Source organism: Bos indicus, chromosome 11 (assembly GCF_029378745.1).
Source record: "Bos indicus isolate NIAB-ARS_2022 breed Sahiwal x Tharparkar chromosome 11, NIAB-ARS_B.indTharparkar_mat_pri_1.0, whole genome shotgun sequence".
Classification (NCBI taxonomy): Eukaryota; Metazoa; Chordata; class Mammalia; order Artiodactyla; family Bovidae; genus Bos; species Bos indicus.
This window is the reverse complement of record NC_091770.1, coordinates 26031699-26057828: the sequence shown is the minus strand read 5'-3', so window position 1 is coordinate 26057828 and position 26130 is coordinate 26031699. Positions and strand designations below refer to the sequence as shown.

The following is a 26130-nucleotide window of genomic DNA, read 5'->3' as shown; positions in this document are numbered from 1 at the left end:
TTCTCATCATCACAGTAAGTTTGATCTGACATCTCTACTAGATTTTTTTCCCGAAAGGAAAGATCATAATTAAGAATCAGAAGTAAACTTCTCTTATTTTGTTCTATTAGTGAATCCGTCACAAAGTTATCAGTATGCTTTGTAGTTTTCTCCCTTTGTCAGTTTGAAACATTTTGGTTGTGATTGGTCAGTTTCTGTATGTAAAACGTGTATGTATTCAGCATATAATAGACCTGGGGAGAGTTTTCTTCCTGTTTATCCCCAATTTCAAATTTGTATTGAATACATACCTTCTTGAGATAGGAAGAAATTATTAAAAGAAAAATATTCTGTGTTTTGAGATTTTCAAAAGGTTTGACATCAAGTGTGGTGTCAGAAGTTTTGTTACCTTGTGGTTTTAATGAATTTTAGTTAATATTTTCACGTAAGTATCGTATAATACATGTAATAATGTTGGCATAAGAAGTGAGGTTAATTTTAATAGTGTCTCCTTGTTTATTTAATCATGCTAGAGATTGAGAACGTAAATCCTTCATTTTCTGCAGTTTATAGTCTCATGCACGAGTTGTTGACTTAAGAGCTTTGACAGATGGGACAAAGGAAACAAGTCGAACTGAGCAGTGAGTGCTTTGGTGGGATTAAGAGGATCGTCGGGGGAATAAGAAAATCCTGCACCCGGGAACTGCAGGGGGGATCCCCAGAGGCTGGAAGTGACTGAGAGGATGGGCACATCACGGTGTTCTGGAGGATTTTCTTGGGATTGATGAGAATAATTTAGCAGTGACCCTGCTTTTCTCGCAATCTACTCAGCTTAGATGTTCGTGTCGGCAGGCCAAGGTTGTTAGCAGCCAGACCATCACTGAGCTTGAGAAGGCAAATGGCAGCAATTGCTTTTGCTCCTTCTGACCTTTGGAGATTTCCTAATCAGGAGATGAACCCCAGGGGCATTAAGGAAGCTGAAATTTCAATACAGGTGATACACACACTGTGTAGCAAACAGATCATCTCTGGCTAGGGTTTTTTTTTTCCTTCTTTTTATTAAATCATGTAGGTTTTAGTCATAAGTAAAGCAAGTTTTTGCCCTTGAGTTTTAAAAAGTTGGGGGATTTCAAATTTAAGGCTGGGACAAGATTATGTGAAATCTTACATTTTACTGTAACCGTGGTTTTAGTTCTGCAGTAGGTTCACCTTTAAAAACTATGTATCTAGATGACAGAAATTTGAAAATTAATCAACTGAATGAGATGGTGCTAATAATATGCTTTAGTTTATATTTAAAATATAAAGTGCTGAAAATAAATGTTCATTTTTGTTGCCGAAAGACTAGTTTTACATTTTATAAATTACGGTGAGTGTCGGGAAAAAAGGAAAAAGTATCCCGCTTAGGATACAGTAGAACAATGCAGGGCATGCAGTTATTTTAGTCATCTAATATGTCAGCATTCAAGAATCTGAACCGATTGTTTAAAAAAAATCTTGTACTTTGTTTCTTTTGTTGCTCATTTCCAACTTTGTCATCTGTCAGAATGCAAAAAAAAATTATCCTTCTATAACCATTGACAGGATAACACAAAAGCTGTCTCCAGGTCGATATTTTGCAGCAATATTTTTAACATACGAACAGTAGTTTTTATAATTTCACCTTGGTGCTCAACCATTTATTATCGTATCAGAAGCATGTCAGTAATTCCTTTCTAAATGTCTGCTTCTTTTAGCGCTGAGACCCACATCAAGGGCTTCACACTGAACGATGCTGCCAACAGCCTCCTCATCATAACGCAAGTTAGGCGGGATTATTTGAAAGGTATGTCACAATGCTTGACCTTTACGTCACATTAATGCCTCTGCAGATTTTTCTTGTAACGCCCTTCGAATACTTGGATAAAGGAGTCCATTTAGCAAATTACCTGCTTATCAAGAGCCTTTTGTGGTAGCTGAGAGACGTAAATTACTGTACATGCATTTATAATACAGCTTGAATGTGAATGTACTTGTCATTTGACCACTTAGTCCAGTTTCCATTCCATTTAACACAAGATGGGTTTTCTTAAGATGAATCACAGCTCTTCAGACATGCAAAATTTGTGTTCCAGAACAAGAGAAAGTACAGGCTTTCAAGTGCGTTAAAATTCACAGCACAAGTCATTTTTTGCTTTGGAAATTAACATACTTTAGAGCATCTGAAACAATTCCCAGCAGTTGTTTCTTGCATATTGTGTTGGTTGTGTGTGAGATAGCAAATGAGTTAAATTGAGTGTTAAATGTGTGGGATTGTGCACCAAATGATTATAATATTGATTTTTAAAACTTAATCTAATACTTTTTTAATAGTTCATAATACCAACAGCAGTAAGATACCATGTTTATTTGGAGTTTGGAGTTTTAAAATGAATATTAAGAGGATAACACCAGAGAAGTTGGAGATGACTTTGGGGAGGATTGGGACATGGGGCCATTTGCTTGGCAGAGGCTATTTATGGGTTTGCAAAGGGATGGATATGGATGGGATGGGCTTATGAATGAGCTCCCAAGGGGGAAAAATGATGATTCTCTTAATTTAGATAAGCATCTGTTCATATTTAATTTTATGTTTGAATTTTAGCCAAAAACCACAGTTTTTGCCGATGTAGCAAAACCTACTTAGGAACTCTTTAAGGAAGGTTGAAACAGCTTTTTAACTGTTGAATATATATATTACCTAGTTCTCTCTTCAGTCTGTGAGAATGGTGTTATTCTTCACTTGCATGCTTATAATAGAATTTCACATCTCTGAAAGTTGCTGTCTAATTGTGCAGCTTTAATGTTACCTGTAATGCCTAGATGTATTAGACTATATGGATGTCTTCCTAATTAGTGAGGACTGAGTATGTAAGCGATGATTTCTGCCTTTGCAGAATTGCTGCTTCAGTATTCTATAGGCAGGACCAGCACATTAAACAGCCCAGCCTTTAGTCATAATGGAGTGTTTAAGGTTTGCTATTAAAACTTTAAAAGCTTTCATTTTCAGTAGCAAAGGCTTTTGGGCAAGTTGCTTTTAAATGCAGAAATGATAAACAAGTTTTTTCTACTTTTTGTATTTGTATTTTATTTTTTGGCCATTACACGCAGCATTTGGACTCTTAAGTTCCCAACCAGGGATCGAACCCCATGCCTGCTGCAGTGGGAGTGTGGAGTCTTAACTACTGTACCACCAGGGAAGTCCCTGATAAACAATTTTAAAACATCAAAAAATTAAATTTTCTCCCCATATCAATAAGCTCATTTTTGTAAAAAGCTTATATTTCTGTAGACATAGAGATCAGGATAAAATACTTTTTTTAATTTCAAGAGGTTGCTTTTTGAGCAGAATCTGATCAATGTTTAATTGACTGCTACCCTACTTGTATGTTAGGTTATCCTGTGAAAACAACAAGAAACTGATATAATTTCACATCTGTTTTCATCTATTCAGTTGGAGACTGACTGAGAGCAGAAGTCATGAGCCCGCTTTCCGTGCCTCCCACCGACTGATAACCTCCAATGGTCACTGTCAAGGGCAGGATGGTGTTGGCACTATCCATGTTACCTTAGTTGTGCTCCATGGCTGACTATAGCTCCCAATTAAAAAAAAAAAAAAATTTCAGGTTTCTTTTTTTCAATTCCATCTAAAGCAGGAAGAAGAATAAAGCCAATTCAGTCTTAATCTAATTTAACTAGCTTATGCTGTTGTGGAATATTAATAGCTGATACATCAGAACTTGGCAATATAATGAGTATTACTCGGGGCAGAGGGTGTGCATGGGAACCACTTTTGATGTCTCAGAAGTCATGAATTGTACAGAAGGCAAATTCTGTATGGGAATATGATTTCAGTTCCAAGGTCTCCTGCTTCCTTTGGGTAGACATATGGTGATCTGTTCTCGAGCCTTCACTCTTTGACACACATGCGCATCTGTAGATGCAAGCTCCAGTGTGGTTAAGTTCTTGGGTTGGTGTCTAACAGTATGACCTTAAAAAAACGAAGGAAATTATTTATCCGTACCTTAGTTTCCCACATATAAATTCGGTACCTCAGAAGGTTAGTTGTGAGTGTGACTGCTTGATCTGTGTCTGGAGTGTAGAAAATGCTCAACACACGTAATAAAAACTTGATAAATGCTAGTTACTATCATCAACATGATTATCGTAACTGTTATTTGATCTACTTGTAGGAAGAGCCCTCTTAGCTGACAGTATTGCTGGCTAATATGAATATTCCAAAGTTGATTATCTGTGTATGACCACCAGTTAAGAAGATTTTATCAAGCCTATTTTCTATAGATAAAATTTTTTATTTCCTGTGTGTTGATATGTATCTGTAAAATTTTACTGAATATACCTTTTAACCTTTTTTTCCCTTTCCCCATTTAAGAACCACTGATTTAAAGTATAGATTTGGAGTAACAATAAATTTTTTATTCAGTAATAAATATAAATTTGTGATGTCTTTGATCGTGTCACTTTTAATAGTGTGTTTAATTATTACCGTTTCCCTATTCTTCTGTTAATGATGGACTGTTCTTATTTGGAAAGCTGCTTTGAGAGTCTTAGTTTTGTGTAGGTTGCATTGCCTTAATTGCTAGAGAGCCATGAAGTTTTCTTCGGTAGCAGTGATTGTTATGTTAAGTATTACATGTTCCCTCCAGTCCACCACGTATTTAGTTTAATTATTTTGCTACTCTGGCACTTAAGTGAGTAACTCAGAAGGATATTCCATATTTATCCATAATCAAATACTTGTAAGTTTGATATTAAAAAAACAAACTCCCGTGGAGAGTCTCCCTGGGAACCTGATAAGGTTTCTTTTCTCTGAAAAATCAGTGCAAGAAAATATCCGCATGGTATTTAATCATGTAAAATAAATTTGTCTCTGTGTGAGCTGAATGTTCCAGGTTGGCTGTTCATCTTGTATGATCAAACCTTTTTGGATTAGAAAGAGATACTGTTTTCAAGAAAGAATCTTTGGGATATTAGAAGATTTTTGATAATCATGAATATTTGGAGTGTAATAAAATCTGGGGAAGTGTGAATGCGGGTAAAAGTTACATAGTTTTGGAAAGTCTGTAATTTTTTAAATTCTTCCTTATTTATATTTCTCTAAACTTGTCAACTTCCTTGAAATTTGTCACTAAATGTTATCCCTGAATGGAAGCTGCTTTCTATCAGTAACATTTGCATTTTCTGTGTGACTTAAAGAAGACATTTCTCTGGTCTATGATATAGTCAAATAATTTTTTTTTCAAATTTCACATAGAGTATTAATATTTAATATAGAATAAAAGTATTCATAGCTTTTTGTGTATAGTCATTGGGTGCTCATATTTAAAAGCTAGTTCTCAAACTGTATTGTCAGTACATTTCATATAAGAAAAACTGTCGCCTGCTTTTCTATTATAGATGCTCTGACAACACTAAAAACAGCCTTAGATCTGGACCAGATACCATCTCGATTAGCAGTGACCCGCCTTATTCAGGCATGTGCCCTGAAGGGTGATACAGAAAGCGTACAGGACATTCAGAAGTTGGTAAATGGACTCGAGGATTCAATTGGACTTTCTCGTATGGTTTTCATCAATAACATTGCTTTAGCACAAATAAAGAAGTGAGTATCTTCAAACTTTCTTTTCTTTCACTGTACACACTGGAAGGAACATTATCTCAAATACCACCTTTTAAAAACTAGGCAGGCTATTAGAAACCGTGTCAACTGTAGAGAAAATAGTGTGTCAGTTGCTGCCTATTTTATAATTGTCAGGGAATAATTTTGTGTTACAAAATATGTTTTAGCTGTAAATTAAATCGTAAACAACATTGATCAAAATTTTCAAATTCATAAAATTTGCCCCACAGTTGGTAACTTTCCTCACTCATACATGCCAGGCCCTTGTTGAAACACTTCTTTACGAAAGTGAAAAATAAGTTCATTCGAATGTCAGCAACACTTGACAGTGACACTCTGCCAGAACATCATGAAATGGGGGGCCCAGCAAGCTCGTTAAAAACACGCCTTTCTCTTTTGTCCAGTCTCCTGTTCATCCACCCCTGTCAACACACACCCACACAGAGGGAGGTATTTACAGGTGATTCTCTTACCACCATTTCTAGATTGCTTATTGAGAATCACTATTCTAGAAATAAATAAGAACTTGATTTTTATTAGCCTCACTGGTGAAGTTAAAGATTCATGTGGGTAACTATGAAATTGACATTCTGCATGCTTTTAGGGAAAAAAATATTCGTTAGCAATTACTCTTACATACAGGTAATGGCTTGTGATACTGAAATGTCTTATTGGCTTTTATGGGGTTTTTGTTTTTTCCTCTTTCTTTGGACAGAAGTTGTTTGGTTTTTCCCCGTTTTAAAACTGTTTCCCCATATAGAACTTTTAACTTTACCTTTAGTAAGAAAATGTGATTATTATTTTAAGATAGAAAATTCCAGAAAATTATTTAAGAAAGATCTGGATGAATTTTAAATGTTACATTAAATGTTAAATGTTAAATAATCAGAGTTTTATATGATGTGGAGATGTTTTTATTAACTATCAAATATAATTGACTATTAAATAATTCTCTAACTAAAACCCTTAAGAAAAATTTATTGTAATGGGGTTCATTTTAAGAGAATTCTTGTTTCAGGTGATAATTCCAACATAAAATTGATTATTTGGATTTGGAGTACCATACCATAAACTGTAAAGTATCAGTTAAAGAGCACCTTAACCAAAAAGTTAGTCATAAAGATACTTTTCATCATAAGTTGTTTAATAAGGCCATGTAATTAATTTTTTAAGAATGAAGTATGAAGATACTTTGTTCAGAGAACTTTGATATAAATTGAATATTTTTCGAATGTTGTATATCACCTGAAAAGAACAAATTGTTGTGACTGTGGGTTGAGAGACCTGAAAATGTACCTTTTGCAGACATCATCAGCAATGTTAAGAATCCTGAGATTAACATTATCTTTATTACTTCATGCAGTAGTAACCAGTTATAGATTATAACGCCAAAGTATAAAGTATAAAAGATTTCATTTCATATCCAAACAGCTGCAAAAACAAAACTTTGAAATACAGTAATTTTTTAAGTTACTGTCTTTAATTCTTCTGTATATAGTTGGTTGTTCTTTTCTCTAGAGCAGTGTTTTAAAATAAGCAGCTGCTTCAGTTGTTTGTCGCAGCATAAAGCACCCCGTGATTGCCTTTGCCACGTAAATGTAATTTGGTTCAACTTGTATAATGTTTTTTATCTGGTTAATTATAAATATATTGTCTTTTTTTCCCCTAAAGTGCTTGCATGTGTAAATACTAAATTACCTGTACTGAAACTGCCTGTGATGTTAATATAAAAGCAAATATTTCTTTATAATTTATTTTACTTTCTTTTACAGTAATAACATAGATGTTGCAATAGAAAGCATTGAAAATATGCTTACTTCAGAGAACCAAACCGTGGACCCTCAGTACTTTGGCTTGGCATACTTATTCCGAAAAGTCATAGAGGGACAGTTGGAACCAGCACTTGAAAAGAGTAAGTGAGCTCTTCTGGTAGGAGAGCAAAGAAGCACTTTCTCTAGCCTGTCTGGACTGACTGTCTTTGGTGAGTGAGTTATACCATTGTTTAAATGAAAGATTTTTCTTGTCCTTTTTTTTTTTCAGTAAGCATCATGGTGGAGAGATTGGCCAATCAGTTTGCAGTTTACAAACCTGTAACTGATCTTTTCCTTCAGCTTGTGGATTCAGGCAAGGTGGATGATGCCAGAGCTCTCCTGCAGGTAATGACCCGGAGCAGTGAGGCTTTGTGACTTGTGTGAAGTCAGCTGAGAAATTACTAGGGTTGGGTATGTGGTGGAAGACCGGAAGTGAAGTGCAGCACTGCTAGCACGTTTAAATTCAGTGTGAATCAAGGTTACCTGACAAGGACTGGATTGTATGTTAACAGCTTGCTGGTTTTAAAGATGCCACATTGGACTAGAAATGTCTTTAGAGTTAAATGGGGGTGGAAAGAGACATGTTTTGCCAAAATGATTTAAAGACAAATGTTTCAGTGCAGATAGGTATTGCAAAACAGTTCCTTTGATTTCCTAGTTTAATTTCTCTAGCGCTCTAAATACTGTGCGTCACCATGGCAACACAGTTTGCAAACAAAAAGTAGGAAATGTTTGCTTTTCAAGTACTGCTTCTCTTGAATACTCAAACACTCTTGGTGCCTTATTCAAGATTTATTAAGAGTCAAATTTGCTTTCTATTCACTTGTGTGTCACAGACACATTAAATGACAAATGCAGGTCTCTGTGGCCCGCACTCTCAGTTAAATTAGCAATTTTCAGGGAAGGAGACAACTGCATTCATGCCATTTTAACAGCACTAAATATAAAGCCGCGCCAAGTGCCGACAGAACGGTGGGTGATCGGAGCTGCCACTGGTAATGTACACAAACAGGCACCGCCAGGGAGCCCCTTCCCAGCAGGTGGCAGTCAAACAGTCACCGTGATCCCGCCAACGGCTGTGTTTGTGTAGACTCCCTGTGTCAAATTGAGGCCTGGGACCAATTTCTGATAGTAAATAGTATTACATTCACTTGTGTTTTTGCTAGCTGTGACACATCTTAGGTAGCAGATAGGGAAGGAGAAAGTGAACTCACCTGCTTGTGATCCTGAAGGGTCATCCAGTTCGAGAGTGGAATCCAAGCCATTTGTAAAAGGAATTCCTAAGAAATTTCTCTGTGTTAACAGTTTTGTGAAAAGTATAAATTGGCACTGCCTCTAAGGCTTTTTTTCCTTTTGTTCCTGGAGAGACAGAAATTCCAATTATTTGAGAATTTTCTTGTTTACTTTTTTTTTTTTTCCCCTTAAAAAAATTTTTTTTGAAACAGAAATGGCAATTTATAATGGGGATTCAAGAATCTTTTCATTGTTCTATCTTCTTGCCTTCTGTGTTAAAAGCTTTATCTTGAAAAGAGTAAATTCTCATGTTTTATCTTTGTATGGTACATACCTAAGTGTACCTACTCAGGTATATGCATGTCTAGCTGAGTATTCATTCAGCTGTGACACATTATTACAATAGCTCTTTAGAAAGATGCACTTGGTATTTCATTTACAAGCTTTTTCTGAGCCATGGCCATCAAGGCTCTTCTTAGTAGCCCAGGGTGGGAGGCACTGGGGATGTGATGGCCGCCCTCAGAGCTGCATGTGCCCGCAGCAGCCTGTCCAGAGCGCTTTATGGCAGCCAAGTGCTGCTGCAACAGCATCGTCTTTGCATGTTTGTTCCTTCAATAGACTGTGGTTTCAGATGGTAAGCCCTTCACCCATTCTTTACCTGCCTGCCAAACAGTTAAAGATTATTCTTACTGTAGTGAAGAATGCCTTGTTCACAGATGTCGAAAGCATCCGTTTATAGTGTAAATGTTCTGTGTGTCCCCAAAGTTCTTTTTATACTAGTCGTTTTAGTATTGACAATGTTTTAAAGCTTTGAAAGAGCAATGTGCTTTTAGAAACTTAAGAGAATGACATCTGCGATGAATGTAAACTAAAATATTGTCTTGCCATATTTGATTTTACTATAGCATCTAAGATGGGATAGACACTTGATTTAGCTGGTCTGTCATATAAACTTTTTTTTTTTTGAGTTTAACTTTTGTCTCTTTCTCAAGCACTGGCTGTCTGTTGCAATGAAAGCCTTTTATAAAATAGAGAGATTGAAATCAGTCCTTTTGTATGCATAAGTGTAGGTAATTATACTTTAAAGAGAACTTGCTTTGTACATTTTAATTTTTATAAAGAAACGAGCAGTTATCTCCCTGACACCTTATTAAATGTATAATTAACCTTATGATCCCTAGCTCACTTGTGAATGCTTGGCAGTATAATTGGAGAGGCATAGTGTTTCTTTTTTCCCTCTTTCTTTGCAGTCCTAAACCTTATTCTGTGGTTGTTGAAGCATTAGTTTAATTTTTCCCTTTTCTTTTTAAACAAACTTTATACTTGCGGTGCCGAGGACAACATTCACAAAAGCTTGGCAGAGCTTGCACTTGTTTTCTTTTTTTGCTTTGAAACAATCGGTTGACTATTAGGCCTTCCTGTTAGTAATGACACATTACTATATTATTGTGAACTTTCTTAATTGGAAATATTCACCTTGGTCCCCTTGTTTATCAAAACCGTCACTTACTGAATAATGTTTCAATTTTTAGAGGTGTGGTGCAATCGCTGAACAAATCCCGATTCTCTTGGTGTTCTGTATTAGGAATTCTCAGAGATCAGGAAAGGTAAGGTGCTGTACTTGCTGCCAAGGCAATAATGCTATGAGCTAGTCTTGCTCAAAGGTGTTGAGTACCATAGAAGAGCTTTTTGATTCAGGACCTTTTCTAAAAACGTTATAGAGATTGAACACTTGCTGGCCTGAACTTGTTTACTTTTTATATTGATCAAAGTCAATTCTGGCTCCTTGGTTGTATTGGAAATGCAAAACAGGTTCATGCAGTGCATTGAGCCCCAAGAAAGGACCCTTAGGAATAAATGTAAGAGATACAAATCCCATTGCTTGGGTCGCTGGGTGAGTTTCAAGAGCGCAGAGCCTGAGGGAGCTGCCTGCTCCAGAGCGCCTCCTGTCAGGTCACTCAGGGAGAAACCGCGAGGTGGAGGAGCTCTTTAGCTTATTTATACTAAAAGTGTGTGTGTGTGTATGAAACAGAACCAAGTCTTATTGATGTTTATTTTAAAAAAAGAAAAAGAATAAAAGCATATTTCAAAACTGTCCTTTTAGATTTGATTTTACCTGTGAGTGGGCCCCAGAAACCCTGTTTTTAGGTTATTGGGCACATTATAAAGTTCTAAACTGAGCGCCAATTGTAATGTTTGTTTTATGTGAAACATTTAGGTTGTTTCCAACTCTGGAAACTAATTTTCCTTAATTTTCACATAAACACACTTTTCAAAAGAAAAATATTTACCTAATTGCACTTTTCTCTCTGACTCATGTATTTAGTTACAGCAGGCATCGTTTAGGAAGTATTGAGTTGCCCTTTTTTTCCTTTCTATGAGATTATATAAAATGATGTATATTTACATATAACCTACCACTCATTACCTGTAAATGTTAAATCATCCCTAGATTACTGACAATACCTAATACAATGTAAATGCTATGTAAATATTTGCTGGCAACCAGCAAATTCAATATTTGCATTTTTGGACTTTCTAGAATTTTTTTTTTTCTTCTGAATATTTTTGGTCCAGGGTTGGTTAAATCCACAGACTTGGAACCCACAGGTAACAGAGGGGCTAACTAGACTAAGAGATACAAAAGGGAAATAGTCCATTAAATTGAGTATGCAGTTCTACTGTATTATTGTTAAGTTTTTATGATATAATGTCCATATATCAGTGTCATATTTCACTGTTCTTTTGAATTGTGGTGGTGATACCTATACTTAATTTCCTAGGCACCAGTTATGAAGTCTTTGTTAGAATTGATTCCTGAATTAATTGACAAGGAAGAAGCATACTCTTGCCTCATGAAAAGCTATGGTAATGTCTTCATGTAACTGCATTATTTAAGTGATTTAAATATTTGTAGTATAGTCAACAAGTCTTCAGCTCAAAAGCAGTAATCCTGAGTATCAGATAATTGCTTATGGTATAAATTTATTTAGCCTTAGGATATGTTTTAAAACTATATTTAAGGGGGTTCCCTGGTGGCTCAGTGGTAAAGGATTTGCCAGGCAATGCAGAAGATGTGGGTTTGATCCCAGATCTGGGAAGATCCCCGCATGCCATGGGGATTAAACCTATGTGCCACAGCTGTTGAGCCTGTGCTCTAGAGCCCAGGAGCTGCAGCTACTGAAGCCCCGTGTGCCCCAGAGCCGGTGCTCTGCAACACGAGAAGCCACTGCAGTGAGAAGCTTGCACACCACCCCTGGAGAGCAGCCTCTGCTCGCCACAACTAGAAAATAGCCCATGCGTCAGCGAAGACCCAGCACAGCCAAAAAAGAAAAAAAAGAAACCCTGTATTTAAAAAAAAAAAATCTGAAATTATTCTTATAAACCATCTCTGAGCATCTTTTGTGAGGCCCTACTTTGTTGAGTTACAATCCAGGTTCCTGGAAAGACTTAGAAGTCCACTTGGGTGTACATTCTGGGAACCAGTCCTGCCCCTCCAAGGGCCTGCCGCCTGAAATACAGCGTAAAATGGCTATATGTTGAAGACTTCACTTGCCTGTTTGCTCCTTCAGTGGCCTACCTACCTCCTTTTGGAAATAGCAAACACCTTAATTAAAAAGTGGGCCCCAAGGTTTTACCTGAAGTCACAGCTTTGAAATTGTAGTCTTTTAAACAGTTTTCTTCCCTGGTTGCCAGGTGACCACATGTGGAAGGGAACCAGTCTAAAGTTTCCTCAGTAATTAAGATGAATGTCTGCATTTGTAAGTTATGATCAGCTGTCCATCTGAGACCCGCTGTTTTGTTCACTTGAGCCAAAGGGTAAATAAAGAGTTGCTTTGTGGACTTGATTGTTGGCAGGACACCAGACTTAGCAATCAGAATTTTCCATTTTTATATCATGTTCCCCTTATGAGCGGAACATGATATATTTCGAAATAGTGCTATAATCATAAACTTTTTTAAGGTTCAGTTCAGTTCAGTCGCTCAGTCGTATCCGACTCTTTGCGACCCCATGAATCGCAGCACGCCAGGTCTTCCTGTCCATCACCAACTCCCGGAGTTCACTCAGACTCACGTCCATCGAGTCAGTGATGCTATCCAGCCATCTCATCCTCTGTCGTCCCCTTCCTCCTGCCCTCAGTCCCTCCCGGCATCAGAGTCTTTTCCAATGACTCAACTCTTCACATGAGGTGGCCAAAGTACTGGAGTTTCAGCTTTAGCATTGGCAGGTATTAGTAATATGTAAGATGAAGTGTAAAACAGCATGAAGTTACTACTAAATTGCGTGACAGTTGGGAGGGAGAAGAGCAGGGAGATCAGGAAGTAAGGAAAGAGAAGATAGAGTTTTGGGAGGAGCTCCCTAGCAGATGCTAGAGCTTGGGTTGAGCACTTGGCAGTGGAAGGGGAAGGCTTTGGTCTCTTAGGGACGGGAACAAGGATTCACACAGAGGAAACTGACTTCACCCAAACTAAAGATCTGTTCAGCTTCAGTGAGAGGTGTGCAGTCATCCTCAGTCCCTTAGGGAGGTCCTTGATTGATCCCTGAACATCCCACTTCATCCTGGAGGCTCACCTTGGTGCTGGTAGAGTTGGGGTTAATTATTCAGCATCAGTGTAGGGTAGATGTTAACAATCTAATGCAAGATCAAAGAGTCAGATCACTAACAATTCTTAGCAGAGCCTGTATAATTTCAACAGTGAACTTAAAAATATTTGCATGTCAGCCACAAGTAGAGAGCCAGGTAAACTTAGCTCCTAGGCTGCTGCATCATCCAATTACATGAAATATTAGTGTAGCTTGTTACACAGATGTATGTAGTTTTTTAATGTATATTAATAATGTATATGAATCTGGGGGGATAGCACTAGCTAACTGTATGCCTCATTTGCATATTTTAGAATAGGAGAATATACTGAAAGTCTTCTGGTGTTGTTTAGCAGCTGATCTTGATGTAGATACAGACCTCCACATTACTTATTTCACATGCCCCTCATCACAAAAGTCACTGAATTAGCCTGATTTCAAAGTGTGGCTTTAAACCGAAGAAGATTGAATGGTGTGCGCTTACTCTGTGATTGGAGACTTCTGTCTGTGGTCAGTTAACTAGCATGGGTCTTTTAAAATAGCTGGGTTGTCATTTGCCTTCTCTCTCATAGTGGGTAATGCTGAGTGAGAGGTGTGGGGAAGGAAGACTGGATTGTAGATCCTGGATATGGTTTTTTTGTTGAAGGTAGTTAAGTATTGGTTTCCTTTAGGATAAAGGGATCCAGGTATCGATGAATGGCTAAGTGTTTGGGAAAAACAAGAAGATAGGTTGACTTTATCTATGATTAATATCTTTTTTTTTCTAGTCTTTGACAGTGATGTTGCATCTGCTAAAGCACTATATGAAAGTTTGACTGCAAAGAATGTAAAATTGAATGACCTGTTTCTAAAGCGTTACGCAGTTCTGCTGAAGAATGCTGGAGAGTCTGTCCCTTTCACTGAACCTCCTGTGAGTGTTTCTTAATTAAGAGGGGGGAAAAATACCTCTACAGATTTGTGTATGCTTCATAATAATGTGTGAAAAATAAGGTGAATACTTAATTACATGAGGATTAGATCTCTGTGAAGGACCCTCCAGGGAGGGCTTCAGGAACTAAAGTTATGCTATGGGTCTGGCTGCCGCAGAACATAGCCCTCTGAGACCGAGGTTTAAAATACAAGGTCACTCTCAGACCTTCAGCTGTAGGTATGAATTTATCAAATGTCCTTGGGGCAGTTCTCTCTTCATTTCAACTTGAAATAGGATTTAATGGCCTGTATTTCAATAGCTAAGCATATTATGTCACAGTTAATTACTTGTTCATTTCCATTTTTAAATAAGTTGGTTTTTATTTCTTTATCTAGGATTTTTAATTGAAGTATAATTGACATAGCATTATATTAGTTTCAAGTGTACAAAATAATTTGATATTTGTAGATATTACAGAATGATCACCACAGTAAGTCCAGTTAACAGTGGCTACCATACATACTCAAAAAATTTTTTTGTGTGTGAAAACTTTCAAGATCTGCTCTCTTAGCTGCTGTAGAATGTGCAGTACAGTATTATTAACTATATATATATGTATATTATCTCCCCATGGCTTACCCATCTTCATCCTCCCCAACCCTCACCCCTTCCTGCCTCAGGCAACCTTTGTGGCTGCTGCTAAGTCACTTTAGTTGTGTCCGACTCTGTGTGACCCCATAGATGGCAGCCTACCAGGCTCCCTCGTCCCTGGGATTCTCCAGGAAAGAACACTGGAGTGGGCTGCCATTTCCTTCTCCAATGCATGAAAGTAAAAAGTGAAAGTGAAGTCGCTCAGTCGTGTCCGACTCTTAGCGACCCCTGGACTGCAGCCCACCAGCTCCTCCGTCCATGGGATTTTCCAGGCAAGAGTACTGGAGTGGGGTGCCATTGCCTTCTCCGCAGGCAACCTTTAGGCAACCACTAATCTATTCTCTGTATCCATGAGCTTTGTGTTTTTCAGATTCTAGATATAAGTGAGATCACACAGTGTTTATCTTTTTCTGTCTGGCTTTTTTCACTTAGTACAGTACTCTCGGGGTCCATCCTTGCTTGTTGTTGCAAGTGGCAAGATTGCATTCTTTTTATGGCAGAATAATATTCCTGTGTCTGTGTGTGCGACATTTTCTTTATTCATTGATCCATCAATGGGTGTTGAGGTTGTTTCCTTGTCTTGGCTCCTGTTAACTCTGCAGTGAATATGCGGGGAGCATATATCTTTTTTAATAAATGTTTTCATTTTTTTGGATAAACACCCAGAAGTGGAATTGCTAGATCATATGTTAGTTTTCGTTTGGATTTCTTGAGGAGCTGCCATAGTTTTACTTAGTGGCTACACCATGTATGTTCCCACCAACAGTGCACACAGGCTCCTTTTTCTCCATGTCTTCACCAACACTTGTTATTTCTAGTCATATTTTTACAGTAGCCATTCTAACAGATATGAAGGGAGATCCATCTCAGGGTGTTTTTTGTTTGCATTTCCCTGATTGGTGATGTTGAGCAGCTTTTCATGTACCTCTTGGCCATCTGTAGTTCGTTTTTGGAAACATGTCTGTTCAGTTCCATTGTTGCTATTGAGTTATATAAATTTTTTGTATGACAGTTAACCCCCATCAGATAAATACCTTTGCAGATATTTTCTCCCATTCAGTAGGTTGCCTGGGAAATTTTGTTTTATTTGGCTTTGTTTAATAAGAGAAATCATATGTGCAGAATTCCTTTTTACTGTTTCACTGAACTGGAAGTGGCTAAAACATGTTTATTTCAAACCTCTTAACCTTCCCAAGGGAGACTGCAGAGTCTCCCAAGTGTTAACACCTGGACACACAGAGCAGGGGCTCTTGGTGCTTTGACTCTGACTTGGAGGCTATTGGATAGGTGATTTCATGAAACAAAGCAAGAGTGCTGAAGCCTTGAGGGGACGGCAGCTGTCATGGGCCCAGCAGTCTGTCCTGCCAGTTGGCAGTACTTTATGATTTCCAAGTTTTGTGCCATCATCTCTTGCTGGTAACTCTTATCTGTAACTTCCCTCCCTTTTTTCTTGTCTACAGGAGAGCTTTGAATTTTATGCAAAGCAGCTAAAGGAGTCAAAGGAAACCCATTTGTGAAGCAAGCCAGCACTATTTTATTTTATGTGTATTTGTGATTCTGTGTCTAAATATTATTTTTTAAATGTGTTTTAGAGGACAAAATAAACAAATAAAAAGTGACTTTGTTTATGTACTTTTATTTATTCATAATGTTGATAATGTTCACCATCTTACTGACCATAACTGTGTATATTAAGTCACTGGACATTTTTGGGTTTTGCCTACACTGTAAAGCTATGGCATTTTCTTTGAAGCTCCTGGTGTATGAGGCCATAGTTTTTGAGGGTTCTTCTCCCCATTGACTTTTCAGATCCTCTGCTATTTTGTCCCTTTAGTTGACTTGCTTGTCAGTATTGTTTATCTGAAAAATTTTGGAGCCAGACAAAATGATGCTCAGTGGGCTCTCTGATGCTTAATATTCTATGAAATTCTTTACTTACACACCCCGCATACTTTCCAGTTTGTAAAATGTTGGCGCCAGAGGCATCTGACGTTTAATCAAATCCATCGCTTGTCATTTCCAGTGAGATGCTAAGACTGAAAGAGACTTGCTGGTTCAGGGTGCTCCGTCCAAGCCTTCCTACAGTGGCTCCCACAGACCTCTGTTCACTGAAGTCTCCAGATCTGCATCTGAGTCATGAGTTTGATCATGAAGTAGAGCAATACATTCCATTCATCCCGGTTTCAGGTCTTCATCAGCATAAGCTCTACCCTGCACTGGACTTGTTACTTCATAGTACACCCAGTGAATACGTAAATAAGTATATGAAGGAATGAAATCTTGGTTTGTATTCAGTTTTACCAAAGTTGTCCTCAAGTAGGCCTTCATGCCTGTTAATATCTACACTGTAAGTCATTACTATAAAAGAATCTAAGGCGGGGTGGTCAAGATAGTCTGTCATCTTACTATGTAATGTTGACCTACTTGGGGATTATGGTATTATTTAAAAGTTGAGAATGCTTTAATTGGACTTATCCCCATTTGGTGTATTCCTGGTTCATTTGAAATGAGTGATTAGCTACTGTTTTGGTTTCCATGAGGTTGCTTGGTTCCCACCATGTACAAGAAGGGGGACCTTGCCTTGGTGGGAAATAAGCCAGCCCCACGCTGTTTATGCTGCTAACTTGTGTGTTTTGGGGACCAACCGTCCTGCATCTGGGGCCTGCAGGTGTCATAAGAAAGGGTTGACAGAGGGAAGCCAAGGAATAATGTTACGGTGGCAGCAGCCATACTTTTCTTCATCTCTGCTCTGTAGAATTAGACCTGAGGAATGGGGCTCGGTCAGTGCCGAGTCCCAGCCTCCAGAACGCAGTCCTAAGCTTCCCTTTGTGCACTTTTCTGGTGCAGGACCTACGCGTGCTGTTTTGATGATACCTGATTTGCCATGAGCCTCACTCATTTGGGATTCCACTGAAACAGGCTCTGTATTTTGGAGTTATGCCAATCATAGGTTAGTTGAGCTAAATTTTATTAATAGTCATTGACATAGATCTCTAAGATGAGGAACAACCTTGGGGCAAAATCTGAACTTCCCAGTCATTTTTACAGAAACTCAAGAGTACAATCTCATTTACATGAAGTGACTCTAAGCCAGCCTTGTATAAGGACTCTGGTAGAATGTGGGTCTAGTGCAGAGGAGGTAGATATAAACCGCTTGATGAGCTTTTCCTGCTTAATAACATTTCTAGCAAGCTGAACCATTAAATATATTTCATATATTAAAGAACTATCAAGTCATGTATCTGTAGCACTGTATTGGCTTCCCCTTTTAAATGTAAACATTTAACATACAACCATGTGTATTCTAGATGAGCTTATGAATACTTTCTAAATATCTATTAGCACAGTTGAAATAAATGGGAATATAAATACAATTATAGCAACACTCAGTGGTATCTTTTAGACTCAAATTAGAAGCATACAGGTGATTCTAAAAAGTAAATGTCATAAACCTTGGAAAAGTGTAGTGTTTTATAATACAATTCTATGTGTATTTAAACCTAATATTTTAATGTGAATTGCTTTGAATAAATTGTATTTGAGCAACCTGTGGGCTTGTTCATTTTTATCCTATCAAATTTTTATATAACCACTTTAAGCCATTTCAAGGACTTGAGTCTTAAAATTTTTAATTAAAAGTTGTGTGGTGGCCTCCGTTGTGGCCAGAATTTGCTTGTCAAATGGTGCACAGGTTGTGCGTATGAAGTCATTGCTTATCTCTCTTAAGGATGCGCAGATACTTGAGATCTCCGAGGTCCATGGTTGGTGAGAATTAGAGTTGGATGTGGTAAATGACAAAACAAGGGGGACTTTAAGTGTCAGACAAAGCATTTTAAAGCTGTGTAGCGGAGTGGGCTCCACTCCCCCAGGGCTGCGCGCACACCTGTCTTCCTGCCTTCCCTCTCCTGTGCCTTGTTTGTGAGTGCTTTCTGAGGATGCTTCAGTGTCCCTGCCCGCCTCCCTGCTCTCCAGACCCCCGCAGCTGCTTGAAAGCAGAGCAGATGCCAGTCACACAGGCTGTGAACTCCCTGAGGGTCAGTGCTTTGTCTCCTGTCTCTGTATCCTAGCCTAGTGCATTCCCCAGTTGTCAGTGGTCAGTTTTGTGGGTTCTCCCATGTGTCACACGCCCCTCCTGCCTGATACCCACAGTGAGGTGCTTACAGAAGTTCATTTGCCCGGAATCAGCGATATATGGCCAGGACTCCAGACAGACGTGTACTTATTACTATGAGAATACCAAAAAAAAAAAAAAAAAAAAACCAACAAAAGATGCAATCTTAGACTCAGTTAAAAATCAAATCAGAATCTCTAAACTTTAAGAATATATTTTTAAAACCTTTCACATCAATACAAGTGTTCCAGACTGGATAGCTTGCACTATAAAGGTATTTTCTTCCATTTAATCTAATCCCCAGTGTCTGGCATAATCAGCAAATTTTCAAGTTGCAATAAATTACTAAGCTTTATATTGCAAATGAATCTTCCTGGAACATTTTATTTCTTCAGTCTGTGCAGTGTGTGTCCTCTGCACACTTTTTCTCACGTCTTCAAGCAAACAGTTTTCATTTAATATTTGTCTTTTTGACAAACCAACCTTTGTGTAGTTTCTATAAGTGAAAGCAACATTCCTGAAGTATGGTCAAACTAACAGCAGCAGGGGGTTACAAAATCATGGTCATTTATCTCTTTGCTATTGTGCAATCATACATGTGAGTGTTTCCATCCAAAACAACCCTGTTTTCAGGCCTGCGGACTTTTACATAGCCCACATTATGCAGCTTTAGTATTAATAAGGAAAATGGCCGTATTAGCAAGTTGAAAATAGGCACTTATGGGGGTTTTTTTGCATGAAGAAAAGCAACGTCATCAGGTCCAAGTAGAGCAAATACACTTAACCAGCTTCAGATCTACCACCCTGCACGTGAGTTTGGACTCTGGATCTTCAAGAGATCAATAACAGATCTCACCAACCCTGCCACTGCCCTGCACTTGCTGAGATTCTCTCAATCATTTACTTGTGGTTTTTCTCCCCCAAGAACTTGAGCTCTCCTGGTGCTCTGTGGCCCCACCATTCTGGCAGTGGTAGGTGCCCAGTAAGCATCACTGAATGAAATCAACGGGTACCTCACTTGTCCCCCTGTCCAAGGCATGTTGCTTTTGAGGTTTATCGTTTCTGTGTGCTGGGGGGTGGGCGTTCTTCCTCACACACCTTTTCATAGGAGATAGAGGCACCACCTTTTAGCTCGGAACTAGGATCTTGGGGTTGACACCCGAGGAAGTGTCACAAACCCTGTGTGCCCGCAGGTAAGCATTTTGAGGTTGGCTGCCAGGAGGAAGACAGCTCTCAGATGTGTGATGAAATCAGACAACCTCAAGCTGAGCACAAGCACAGTGCAGGAGTGGACTCAAACACAAAGAGCTGCGTTTTTAACATGGGACCATGATGGGGCTTTTTAGCAGTTTGGGGAAACACGAAACAACCATAACTGAGCACCATCACCTGGAAAGCTGAGAAGTATTATCCAGTCTTTGAGTTGGTAAGTATTTAAAAGTCTCAACCCAGTGCTTAAAACACGATTGTTTTAATTATTAGCTGCTAACACCACGTGCACAGCTACTTCTAGGCTGCCACCAGAAAATGGGCTGTGCTCCATCTGCCTGCCTCCTGCCCTACCCAGGCAGACTATGGGATAAAGACAGGCTCCATACCCTGGCCACTTTAGAAGAACCAGTCATTTTATCAACACAGATGACAGATCATTTGAGATTTGAATTACCTAGTTTAGACTATTGGCAAATCAGGATGCTTTCAGGCATGAGAATTGGATGTAAATAAGCAGAGATCAGCCAGCAAGATGCTTCCTTATTCCTGCATACCAGCATCCCAAGCCCTTGCTCTCTCCTTCAGAGCCTGCTTGGTGCTCCAGCTCCCTGACTGGGCCTGAAGGAGAGGGGCCCAGGGCAGCTGTGCTAAACTCTGCCCAGTGACTAATTTACATCTCAGCAGAACCCCCTAGCCCCAGGTTTGTAGTTCACACTTGGATTTGGTACAGATTTAAAGATCACTGCTGCTAGCTGTTTAATCTGGGATCAAAACGAGAAGAAAGTGGAAGGAAAGAAACAAACGCAAGACCTGCTTCTATGAGCCTGACCGAGGAGATCAGCTTGACCGAGGGAATGATTGCGTCTTAAATAATCTTTCTTTATAGGAACGAAAGCAATTTAAAAAAATCTCATCAGGAAACGTTTGAGTCAATATAAAGGTAATTATTTTCTGCTTAATTAAAATTTCCCTGTCAATAGCTCAAGTTGAAATCAGAGAGCTTAAAAATGCAAATTTCAAACGCTTTACCTTTTGATCAAAGGTCTGCAAACTACAGCCTCAGGTCAAATCTGCACGCTGCCTGTTTTTGTAAATAGTGTTTCACTGGAACACAGCCACACCACCCAGACTTCAGAGATGTCTGTGGCGCCTTCGCACTGTGACAGCCAATTTAAGTAGTTGCGACAGACTATATGGCCCACAAAGACAACTATTTGCTATCTGACCCTTAAAGGGGAAAGATTGCAACCCTGCCTTTTTTTTTTTTTTTAACTATAGCTGATTTGCAATATTATGTTAGTTTCAGGTGTACAGCAAAGTGATTCAGTTACATGTATACATTTTAAGTTTATTTTCCATTGTAAGTTATTCGTCGTCGTGAAGTTGCTCAGTCGTGTCCGACTCTGCGACTCCATGGACTGTCACCTACCAGGGTCCTCAGGCGACAGGCGATGGAGTTTTTCAGGCAAGAGTACTGGAGTGGGTTGCCATTTCCTTCTCCAAGGGATCTTCCCAACCCAGGGATCGAACCTGGATTGTAAGTTATTACAAGATAACAAGTATAGTTCCCTGGTCTGTATAGTAAATTCTTGTTGCGTCTCTATTTTATGTGTACTAGTTTGTATCTGCTAATCCCATAAATTCAGTTCAGTTCAGTTCAGTCACTCAGTCACATCCGACTCTTCGAGACCCCATGGATCGCAACACACCAGGCCTCCCTGTCCATCACCAACTCTGGGAATTTATTCAAACTCATGTCCATTGAGTCAGTGATGCCATCCAACCATCTCATCCTCCATTGTCCCCTTCTCCTCCCACCTTCAGTCTTTCCCAGTATCAGGGTCTTTTCAAATGAGTCAGTTCTTCGCATCAGGTGGCCAAAGTATTAGAGTCTCAGCTTCAGCATCAGTGCTTCCAGTGAATATTCAGGACTGATCTCCTTTAGGATGGACTGGTTGGATCTCCTTGCAGTCCAAGGGACTCTCAAGAGTCTTCTCCAACACCACAGTTCAAAAGTATCAATTCTTCGGTGCTCAGCTTTCTTTATAGTCCCATACTCCTAATTTATATTCCGCGGGCCTTCCCCTTTGGTAACTGTAAGTTTGTGTTCTATGTCTACGAGTCTGCTTCTGTTTTGTATATAAAGTCATTTGTATTATTTTTTAGGTTCCACGTGTGTGACATCACGTGGATAATATTTATCTGTCTGCCTGACTTGACTTAGTATGATATTCTCTTAAGTCCATCCATGTTTCTGCAGATGGTACTGGAGTGGGGCTCTGTCCAAGGCCAGAGAGTGGACTCTTGTTTAACACCAGGAAGTAAACTGAGGAGTCACACGGACTGACCAAGCAAAAGACTTGGTTGGAAAGCGGCACCTATGTGAAGAACAGCAGGGAAAGAGAACAGCTCTGCCGCGTGACTCAGTGTCAGGTTTGACAGTGATGGGGTTAGCCTTCCAGGCTGTCTTGGCCAATCATCATTCCTGTGCCTATATTTGGTCCTGGGCCTTGGGGTTCTTCCTGGTAGTGTATGCATCTCTCAGCCATGATGGATTCCAGAGTCAGGGTTTCTGGGAGGTTGGCAGGACATATTATGGGCTGGCATCTCCTCCCTCCTTTTGGCCCCTCCTGAATTCTCCTCAGTTTTTCGTGGTAGCACTAATATTTTTTATCAGGATCTCTTGTTGTGAGACAACTCATGCAAGTGGTTATTATCATGCCTGGCCAAGCCAGGCGGTTTCGGTTGACAGTTTCCTCGCACACATGTATTTCATTCTTATTTATGGCTGAGTGAAATAGTTTGGCCACCTCATGTGAAGAGCTGACTCATTGGAAAAGACCCTGATGCTGGGAGGGATTGGGGGCAGGAGGAGAAGGGGACGACAGAGGATGAGATGGCTGGATGGCATCACTGACTCGATGGACGTGAGTTTGAATGAACTCCGGGAGTGGGTGATGGACAGGGAGGCCTGGCGTGCCGTGATTCATGGGGTCGCAAAGAGTCAGACACGACTGAACGACTGAACTGAACTGAACTGAACGTTCTGTTTAGTGTATGTATGTATATACACCACATATTCTTAAACCAGTCGTCTGTTGATGGGCACTTCAGTTATTTCCATGTCTTCAGTGTTGTAAACAGTGCTGCTGTGAACATTGGAGTGGATCTACCTTTTCAGATTAGAGTTTTATCTTTTCTTTATATATGCCCAGGAGTGGGACTGGTGGATCATCCTGTAGCTCTATTTTTAGTTTTTTGAGAAACCTCCACACTGCACCACACTTTTCCATAGTGGCTACGCCAATTTACATTCCCATGAACAAGTGTAGGAGGTTCCCTTTTCTCCACAAGCTCTCCAGCATTTATAATTTGTAGACTTTTTGATAATAGCCATTCTGACTGATGTGAGGTGCTACCTCATTGTATTTATTTGCATTTTCCTAAAAACTAGTGATACTGAGCATATTTTCATGTGCCTGTTGCCCATCTGCATATCTTCAGCCCAATTTTTGCTTGTTTTTTTTTTTTAATTGCTGGTGAGTTGTATAAACTGTTTGTGTATTTTGGATATTAACACCCTGTCGATAGTATCATTTGCAAATATTTTCTCCCGTAAGTTGTTTTTTCCTTCTGTTGATGGTTTCCTTTGTTGTCCAAAAGCTTTTAAGTTTGACTGGGTCCCATTTTTTAATTTTTGTTTTTATTTCTTTTGCCTTGGGAGGCTGACCTAAGAAAATATTGCTTTTCTTTATGTTCAGGAATGTTTTCTATGTTCTCGTCACAACCCCTGCTTTTAATAATTACACAGAAGCAGATCTCTACCTTTTTAGAGCAGGGAGGGCTCACTGAACTGTGTGCATGCCTCTAGAACCGTGGTTCTTCTCCCTGGCCTCCCATCCCCTGAGGAGCATTTTTAAAAACAGACCAGTGGAACGAATCTCTGAGGGGGTACATGCACACTGGTATTTAGTAAAGCTCCAGGATACAGAGAGAGAAAAAAAAGGTTCTGCTGGAGTTTCTGCATCTCTCCTGCCTTGGCACCTTGCCCCTTGTTCCGTGACCCCGCAGTCCTGCACACCATAGCCCACTGAGTTACTAAAACCTTTTGCAGAATGAAATCACATGATGTACCTTGGTGACCGTCAACTCCCCCTACATGCTGGAATCACTGGGGAGTTAAAGAAAAAATCCTGTGGTCCTCCCCCTTCTCCATTCAGGCCTAAAGCCACTAGGTGACCACAGCCTGGGTGTTGGGGGCTATGGGCTGTGAATGGGGGTGGGAGAGATGTGTGATGGGCCAGAGTAGGGTGAGAAGGGCATCTCTGCTGACTTGGAGACAGCTTGATTTGGGAGTCAGAGTCTTAGCAGGGTATCCACACAGGCGAAGGAGTACAGTGTAGTTGGGAGATCTGTTATATACAGGAGATGAACGAAATGAGCGAAAATATTAAGGTTAGTGAAAGCCAGGTTTCCTACAATGGGAGGAGGGAGTTACAATTGTGAAAAGAGAAGAAGAATCCACTCTGTGGTGGTAGATTGGAATTGGATGTATCGGTGCGGGAGAAAAATATTAATATATATAAAAATTTGGACAGAGGCTTCCCGGGTGGCTCAGACGGTAAAGCGTCTGCCTGTAATGCGGGAGACCTGGGTTCGATCCCTGGGTTGGGAAAATCCCCTAGAGAAAGAAATGGCAACCCATTCCCAGTACTCTTGCCTGGAAAATTCCATGGATGGAGGAGCCTGGTAGGCTACAGTCCATGGGGTTGCAAAGAGTTGGACACGACTGAGCAACTTCACTGGTTCACTGGTGTGTACACGTGCAAATGTATATATTCCCACTGAGGGCCTGGAAACAGTGACGCCCCAATGGCAATGAGCGTACTTATCACTCATATCTTGGTTTCTAATGGCTTCTAAATGGCATTTTCCCCTGAAAGGAACCAAGATTCTTTAGAGAAATGTCTGCTTCCATGATTGAGGGGTGGTGGGGTGGGAAAGTACAAGATGAGTCTGAAACAGTTGCAAATGTGTTCAGAGAATGAGGAGGACTTATCAAAAGGAGGCAGGAGCCAGCTTGAAGAGGCTCTCATGGCCACGTCAGGGACAGTTTGCACATCTAAATTAAGAATGATAGTAAAAGATTACAGCCCACTGAATAAAATAGAAAATCACAGGTTTATACTGATATAAATTTTAAAATGAATTAATGGAAAATTTGAGGAGCAGTTTTAAAATACCTACCTACAAATGCTTATTAATAATTACAAAAGGAGGGGAAACTGTTGACCATGTGAAGCCTGGCAAATACTCCTTTGATCAGGTGGTCAAAGTTAACATCAGTTCAGGACAAACTGAAATCACATGCCACCGAGAGGATGCAACGAGAAGGGCACAGTCCTCTGTGATACTCCCGCCAAAGGGGCATGACCTGAATTTAATCATAAAAACGTTTCAGACAAACCAAATCTAGAGATATTCTACAAAACACTCATGTGTCAAGGTCATGGGAGTTAAGGAAAGTTGAGGATTATTCTAAACTAAAAGAGACCAGAGTGAATTGACGCCTAGATCCAATGCTTGGTCCTGCCCTGGCTCCTTTTGCTATGCAGGCATTGTCAGGACAGTAAATGAGTCTTGAGTGGGGTCCGCCCTTGGGATGGTGGCAACGTAACAGTGACACATGTGTGGTGTTACAGTGACGCGTGTCAAGTGTTACAGTGTAACATGAATATCCCAAGTTGGATGGATGTCTTATATCAGGGAAGTGTGCTAGGGACTGCTCAAGCCTGGATGTACATACAGATCACCTGGGGATCTATTTATTTACTTTTGGCCGGGGATATAGGTATTTCTTAATTTCCTTGTGGCTGCACTGGATCTTCATTTCTGCATGTGGGCTTTCTCTAGTTGCAGCAAGCAGAGACTGCTTTCTGTTGGGAGTGCGCAGGCTTTCTCACTGCAGGGGTTTCTCTC

General features: G+C 39.6%; 1 protein-coding gene and 1 non-coding gene across 2 annotated transcripts in view; both read left to right on the top strand.

Moving 5' to 3' along the window:
* The window catches only part of LRPPRC (leucine rich pentatricopeptide repeat containing), a 100286-nt gene extending 83839 nt beyond the window's left edge, over positions 1–16447 (top strand). The window contains exons 31-38 of the mRNA XM_070798575.1: positions 1716–1804; positions 5416–5620; positions 7411–7550; positions 7679–7794; positions 10215–10289; positions 11466–11550; positions 14035–14177; positions 16289–16447. Coding sequence (XP_070654676.1) covers positions 1716–1804; positions 5416–5620; positions 7411–7550; positions 7679–7794; positions 10215–10289; positions 11466–11550; positions 14035–14177; positions 16289–16345 — 910 coding nt within the window. The 3' untranslated portion in view covers positions 16346–16447. The remainder of the gene's footprint in view (positions 1–1715; positions 1805–5415; positions 5621–7410; positions 7551–7678; positions 7795–10214; positions 10290–11465; positions 11551–14034; positions 14178–16288) is intronic.
* Positions 16448–24754: 8307 nt separating this feature from the next.
* Positions 24755–24826, top strand: TRNAY-GUA (transfer RNA tyrosine (anticodon GUA)). Its single transcript has one exon. It is a non-coding gene; the product is annotated as a tRNA-Tyr (tRNA).
* Positions 24827–26130: the final 1304 nt, after the last annotated feature.